The sequence below is a fragment of the Scophthalmus maximus genome, chromosome 3 (assembly GCF_022379125.1).
Source record: "Scophthalmus maximus strain ysfricsl-2021 chromosome 3, ASM2237912v1, whole genome shotgun sequence".
Taxonomy (NCBI): domain Eukaryota; kingdom Metazoa; phylum Chordata; class Actinopteri; order Pleuronectiformes; family Scophthalmidae; genus Scophthalmus; species Scophthalmus maximus.
Genome location: NC_061517.1, coordinates 385,001 through 392,500, shown reverse-complemented (window position 1 = coordinate 392,500; position 7,500 = coordinate 385,001). Strand labels below are relative to the sequence as shown.

General features: G+C 44.6%; 1 protein-coding gene across 1 annotated transcript; it reads right to left on the bottom strand.

Moving 5' to 3' along the window:
* Nucleotides 1-836: 836 nt before the first annotated feature.
* opn7d (opsin 7, group member d) lies at nucleotides 837-6,853 on the bottom strand. Its single transcript, XM_047330948.1, has 5 exons — nucleotides 5,101-6,853; nucleotides 4,868-5,030; nucleotides 4,252-4,379; nucleotides 3,245-3,579; nucleotides 837-3,162 (listed from the first exon to the last, which is right to left on the bottom strand). Exons 1-5 carry the CDS (start codon nucleotides 5,189-5,191, stop codon nucleotides 2,692-2,694), a joined length of 1,188 nt encoding a protein of 395 aa, XP_047186904.1. The 5' UTR covers nucleotides 5,192-6,853; the 3' UTR covers nucleotides 837-2,691.
* Between the last annotated feature and the right edge of the window lie 647 nt (nucleotides 6,854-7,500).

Below are 7,500 nucleotides of genomic sequence, written 5' to 3'. Positions count from 1 at the left end.
TACTGTCACATACAGTCAGACATGGTTGTTACCATGGTGATGGCTTTTTAACATAGTTTGTGTAAATGCACTTTCTTTTTAGCAGTAAATACAAACATAAGGACAACACTAGTATTCTATGTGTGTGTGTGTGTGTGTGTGTGTGTGTGTGTAAGGGTGTGTGTGAACATTTGTCAAAGCACATTATAAAATCCATCAACTCGAAGAAGGAGATTCACTGTTACTGTACAAGATGGATCATCCTCTGCTTCCCCTTGTTTTCTGTTTCTTAAAGAAGTCTCCTGAATTACAGGTTGATTTAATATTAGTAAGTGTAGTTTTTTATTTATTCATTTTTTATCTACGCTAAGATCTAATCAACCTGAAGGAGTCTGGAGAGGGGGGGGGGGGGGGGGGGTAGAGAAATTCATCTCTAATCACAATTCTGTCAAATTAGATTTTTCCCCCCGTATAAACAGTTTTATCTGACTGAGTAACATTGACACGGCACAGAAGTAGTAGTAGTAGTAATGTGGTAGTGGTAGTAGTAGTAGTGGTAGTAGTAGTAGTAGTAGTAGTAGTAGTAATGTGGTAGTGGTAGTAGTAGTAGTGGTAGTAGTAGTAGTAGTAGTGATGTGGTAGTAGTAGTAGTAGTGGTAATGTGGTAGTAGTAGTAGTAGTAGTAGTGGTAATGTGGTAGTAATAGTAGTGGTAGTAGTAGTAGTAGTAGTAGTAGTGGTAGTAGTAGTAGTAGTAGTAGTAGTAATGTGGTCGTAGTAGTAGTGGTAGTAGTAGTAGTAGTAATGTGGTAGTAGTAGTAGTAGTTTAGTAGTAATGTAGTAGTAGTAATAGTAATATAGTTGTTGTAGTAGTAGTATAGTAGTAATGTAGTAGTAGTAGTTTAGTAGTAATGTTGTAGGAGTAGTAGTAGTACGGACCTCTTTATTTTAAAGAGATGCTCTAAATCACTGGGACCCTTCAGGCTTGAACATTTATTGTTTGGTTCCTCACAGGAAACAGAATTTGAATGTTCATCATATTAGCTTTGGGACCAATTTAAAGGAAACATATTCTGCTTTTTTAGTTTTTCCTCTAGTGAGTTACATGTCTTTTTGTGATTGTAAAAGTTCTGCAAAATGAAAAAGCCCAAAGTGAAGGGAGCTCCTCTCCATGAAAGGAAACACTGATGCTCCTGAACGCCTCGCCAGTCGTCCGGACAGAAGTGCACAGCGTCTGGCAGCTTGTCTGACACACCCCCAACAAAGACCGAGAACACGCCCCCAACAGAGAGAACACGCCACCAACAAAGACGAGAACACGCCCCCAACCAAGACAAGAACGCGCCCCCAACAAAGACCGAGAACACGCCCCCAACAGAGAGAACACGCCCCCAACAAAGACGAGAACAGGCCCCCTACCAAGACGGGAACACGCCCCTAACAAAGACCGAGAACACGCCCCCAACCAAGACAAGAACACGCCCCCAACAAAGACCGAGAACACGCCCCCAACATAGACGAGAACAGGCCCCCAACAAAGACAGAACACGCCTCCAACAAAGACGAGAACACGCCCCCAATGAAGACCGAGAACACGCCCCAACAAAGACAAGAACATGCCCCCAACGAAGACCAAGAACATGCCCCCAACGAAGACCGAGAACACGCCCCCAACGAAGACCGAGAACACGCCCCCAACAAAGACCGAGAACACGCCCCTAACGAAAACCGAGAACACGCCCCCAACGACCAGATGAGAATGAGCTTGTCTCAACCAATTTGATTTTTGATTTTACACTTTCAAAGCTTTTAAATGCAGAGTTTAATTTGGTTACGGTTCATGTTGTGTTAGTTGTCGTTGTACACTAACATCAAATGACGACTTCTTTCGAACCAATAAAATATTTCTGCCACTGTCAGAGGACAAAGGGAAAACTCTGCCTGTTACGCTGGTCGCCAACCACCATTAAAACAATGAAGAAGAAGAGTGAACAACCAATCACGTTGCGATCTCTTAGCTGGTCGACCTCGACCAGAGCTCCAACAAAGATGAGTGAAGCCTGAGAACTTCCTACTAGCCCTGAAGTGGTTGACCAATCACAACAGTGGAGCCAGTCAGCCAATCAGAGCAGACTGGGCTTCACTGGGAGGGAGGGGCCTTAAAGGGGAGCTGCAGGAAACTGAACATGAGAACATGAATAACCACATTAACATGATGAACCTGACATCTTAACCATGTGTAAGCAAAATGTCTTATACAACACTTTCATGAGTTTCTTATGAATCTGTTCGCACTCAACCCATAATCCTCTACAATAAATCTGCTCTTTCACTGACCGGTCATTAATACTCTTCCTCCTCTTCTTGAGTCGTACAGTCGTTCACAACTTCATCACTGAGCTGCTCTGACGTCTTTCATTGGACTAATTAACCTCGAAGCCAGCAGGAGTTCTCACGTCTCATTTCCTGCTTCCTCCCAATCCTGTTACGTTCCGGTGCATTAAAATGAAGCAGAGCTGACGGGAGAGGAGCTCTCAGAATAATCCAAGTGCAAGAATTTTGTGGCAAATCTCCTCAGATGAATTAAGCACAGCGTGGATTTCTGGGACTCTCGGGCATTTCACCATGCAGAGGCCACTTGTGAGTGTTTTCATGCTGCAGTCTCGGTGACTTGGCTGGTGGTTGTTCAGTTGTCTGTCTCGTCTCCGTCCCTCTAGAGGAAACCAGCCTGGGGCTCGGCAGAGAGCTGGCTGACGGTCACCTCTGTGTAGGTGGACCCGGTCAGGATGCAGGCGGTCCTCTGGGCCGGGGTCACGTGACGCAGCGCCGTGTTCTCCGTGCAGTGCAGACACGCCCCATAGCCGTCATGCTGCCCGTTGGAGACGCCCACGTCCGCTTTGTGCTGCGAGTTGGATCCGAAACGTTCCCTCGGCTCCGACTGCGGACTCCCCCTGTAGATCCTCTGCCGTAACGTGGACGTGTCTCTGTACAGACACTCCCGGAAGTTGGGCTTGCACAGCAGGTAGACCACGGGGTTGTAGATGGTGGAAGACTTGGCAAATATGGCGGCCAGGGCGAAGGCGGCAGGAGGAACTCGTGTGGCATCTCCGAAAGCCGCCCACATGGACACGGCAGCGTACGGTGTCCAGGCGCCCAGGAAGCCGATACAGACCGCGACCGACAGCTGTGGAGGGGAAAGTAAAAACACAAATATCTTCAGTATCATCCCCTTATCTATTATGGCACACACGCTCGTGATCTCTGACCTTGACGATGAGCGCGTGTGCGTTGGTGGTCTTGGTCTGCGGTGACACGTGCTGCTGGACGGCCTGACGCGAGCCTCGCACCGTCAGCAGGATGAAGGTGTAGGAAAGGAAGATGACGGCGCAGGGCAGCGCATAGCAGAAGACGAAGAGGCAGACGATGTAAGACAACGCCGAGAGCTCGTGGTTGGGCGCGTGCCAGTCGATGCAGCAGGCCGTCCCGTAAGGTTCGGCGCTGTAACGTCCCCACTGAGCCAGGGGCCCCACGGCAAACACTGACGCGTAACACCACACTCCCACCACCAGGAGGCGGGCGTGTGACGAGGAGAACTTGTTACCTGAGCAGATAGGAGAGCTTTGCAGTTATTGAGGTAGTATTTTCCCTCTTGTGCTTTGTGATCAAGGTTATAGATCTGTTGTTTATGATCGGATCTGTTGTTTGTGATCGGATCTGTTGTTTGTGATCAAGGTTATAGATCTGTTGTTTATGATCGGATCTGTTGTTTGTGATCAGATCTGATGTTTGTGATCAGATCTGATGTTTGTGATCAGATCTGTTGTTTATGATCGGATCTGTTGTTTGTGATCAGATCTGATGTTTGTGATCAGATCTGATGTTTGTGATCAGATCTGTTGTTTATGATCGGATCTGATGTTTGTGATCAGATCTGATGTTTGTGATCAGATCTGATGTTTGTGATCAGATCTGATGTTTGTGATCAGATCTGTTGTTTATGATCGGATCTGATGTTTGTGATCAGATCTGATGTTTGTGATCAGATCTGATGTTTGTGATCAGATCTGATGTTTGTGATCAGATCTGATGTTTATGATCGGATCTGTTGTTTGTGATCAGATCTGATGTTTGTGATCAGATCTGTTGTTTGTCTGATGTTTGTGATCAGATCTGTTGTTTGTGATCAGATCTGTTGTTTGTGATCAGATCTGTTGTTTGTGATCAGATCTGTTGTTTGTGATCAGATCAGTTGGTCGGTCCGTCGTCTGCTCACCGTGGTTGGGGAAGCAGACCTTCATGCAGCAGACGGAGGAGAGGGCGGTGAGGTTGGTCAGGCTGCAGAGACCGAACAGGACTCCACACATGGCGTAGAGCTGACAGGCGACCTCTCCAAACAGCCACCTGAAGACACAAAGACCAGGATCATCACTAATCAATCAGCTGAGTCCAATACTGAAGTGGCTCCTGGTTACTGAGCAGAGAAATCAAACCTGTATAACATTTATTTTGTGTCTTCACTCTGTTGTGTCCATCACGTTCAATAACCTTTCATACAGCCTAATGTTGCCTCTCTATATCAGCAGCACCTGTGGTTGCTGACATGAACGTACGCCCCCTACTGCTCAGGAGGACACAAGACAATACAGATCACATGTAGAAAAGAAAGACTCCTGCTCTGTAAAATGTCAATAAATACTGAAAGATGCCTGTTGAAGTCCGAGGAGACGACCTCAGGTCCGATCAGCCGACAGCCAATAGAAAAACAGGGAATTGTCACAATAGAAAACAACGTAAAGATTTGATTCATTGATTTGTTTGTAATCATTTATTTTTTCATTATATTTGTCAGTAGTCGTAGATGAATTTGCAGTGGGACATTGAGACGGTACCTGTGTGAAAACGCTGAAGGAATCGCCAGAGGGAACAACGAGAGCGTCATCCCAAGGTCACTGATGGAGAGATTGATGATGAAGAACTCTGCCGGCTTCAAGGTCGAGCGCTTGTGATGTGCAACAAGTAGCAGGACGCAGTTTCCCACGAGGGACAGTAAACCTAAATATAAAGAGAGAAGGTTCAGACTGGTGCAGACGAGGAGTCGGCAGCCGGAGGAGCGAGGACTTACAGAAGACGCTGTACAGTGAACCCATGAGGAAGTCGTGCTCCTTGGAGATGGTGGAGACAAACACAGCAGACGTGTCTGACGCGTTTCCCATCTGAAAAGTCCACGGTTAGTAAAACTGCACAGTGACGCAAGATTTACAGAAACTCAACACTCGCTGATCAAAGCGAGAAAACGTCAAGTTCAATTACCGCAGGAAAAAGCAGCATGAGTCCAGATTTGTTTCTAAAATGTCTCTAACTGTCGAGCTGAGCTCTCGTGTGTCTGTGGATCAGAACAGCTGCTGCAGAATCAGAGGGAGGAAGAAAAAAAACAAAAAAACAATAATCCTTTGCAAAAGACGAGGACAATTCATAGAAAGTAGAAATAAACAAAGCAGGATTGACAGATGGAAAGAAATTGAACGGCTGTGCCTTTCAGGATTTACCACCAGGGATTAGGAGCGAGACAACAGAACGATTAAGATCACACAGTCAAATACGCTGGGAAAAAAGAATGATGATGAAATTGGAGGTTTGTCCCGAGTTGACGGAGGTTTACTGATGATGAACGAACGCAGTAGGACACAAAGGGGAAGAGAAAAGATCAACGAGTGATTCTGACGATCAGATGAGCCAGAAGAATCTTAGTGGTGTCCTCAGCATCAGTTGGAGTATTTCACTTGTGATGATCAGTATCTTCTGGCTCATATCTACAACAACACGATCATTACTATTCAGAGCATCGCTCTGCTTGATAGGAGGAGGAGGAAAAATGAAGAGAAAGTCTGGGAGGGAAAGTGCTGTGCAGAGACAAATCTGGAGCAATATTGTGAACGTTGTCCGAGACGATGCAGCGGAACATTATTGACCCTCAAGGTCTCAGGCAATCAGGAGAAAGAACCAGGCTCATTATTATGCGAGCAAGCGAAACCGTCGATGACGAGACGTCCGGTGAGTCTGAGAGAGGTCATTTATTTATTTTATACCGTCAAGAGCAAACATCACTCGATACATAGCAGACGTATATTTTGCAATCTGAAAAGACCAGAGTGTTGGATTGTGGCTTCTAGTGGTGTCGATCACATCCCCTCTCTTCTCCAGGCGTGAAGGAGAATCCACGGTGAAACTCAAACAAGTCTGTTTCTGGTTTGTCCGTCCTGAGCTACGAGGTTGAACCGGAGGGAGGAGGTGCACGACTCTAACAGCTGATCTGTGTCAATGATTATTATCATTTCTCTTCCTCTGTTCATCTGATCAACTGGTCACATCGACCTCCAGGCTCCAGATGACGATGATGATGATGATGATGATGATGTGTGGGACTGTAAACCCCATATTTCTCTTATGATTCACCCCCTGTTCCCACGTTCTGTCTCCATAGAGACATTTTGACTGAAGCAAAGATTTCATATTTGCTGCTTTCATCATCAGGACAGATGAACCGTAGTGTTGACGAGGCCTGTCAATCATCACAGCAGGTCGACGTGAGCGACGGAGAGTCTGTTGAGAGATCGGCAGCCGGTGGCTCAGCTCAATCTTTGAGCCCTGAATAAAAATAATAATCCTGCGTATTTATGAAATCCCTCAGGAAAACTTAATATTTCTTCAAGATCAAATTCTGCCTCGTCTTAATTTTCCTGGTCCATTTATCAAACATTCTGTCGTTAGCCCGTCCAGCTCCTGCAGAGTAATGTCTGCGAGGGTTTTATTTATTCAGCCTCATTTTGACGTTCAGATCAACCAGCAGCCTTTGACCTTATGAATCATAAAACACTGTCACGTTGGATCTCTTGTGCTTGGGTTGATTGCCCAACGCTTTCCTTTTATATATATATATATATATATATATATATATATATATATATACACATATATATATATATACACATATATATATATATATACATATTATTTATGCCTCTAGTTAGTTAAAACATTTTAGCAAATACATTTTATTGTCATTCGAAAGGTTCATCTATTCATTTTGGTATTTTAAACATTATGATGACTTTTCTTTACTACATTCGTCTTCTTATAAAATTACTTATTTACATTAAAATATGACCCTCATGGCTGCAACTAACTGTAATTTTAGTATCAATTCATCAGTTGATTCTTATCTCCAATCAATTATTCGTTCTGGCTCTAAAATGTTGAAGAAAACTGTTGAAAAATGCTCTCGAAAATTGCTCAAAATCCAAAGTGACACTTTCAGATTTCTTGTTTCATCCAGTTATTTTCTTTGCTCTAATAAAAAGCAGCAAATCTTCAAATATTTTCTTTTTGTAGTACAAACTATTGAATTTATGTCTTTTGCTTCTAACATTTGACAAACTGTGTCCAGCTCGTCTGCCTCCTGATCTGAGACTGACACACTGACGGTGACGGTACAATATTAACACCACGTCTTCAAGCGTGACAC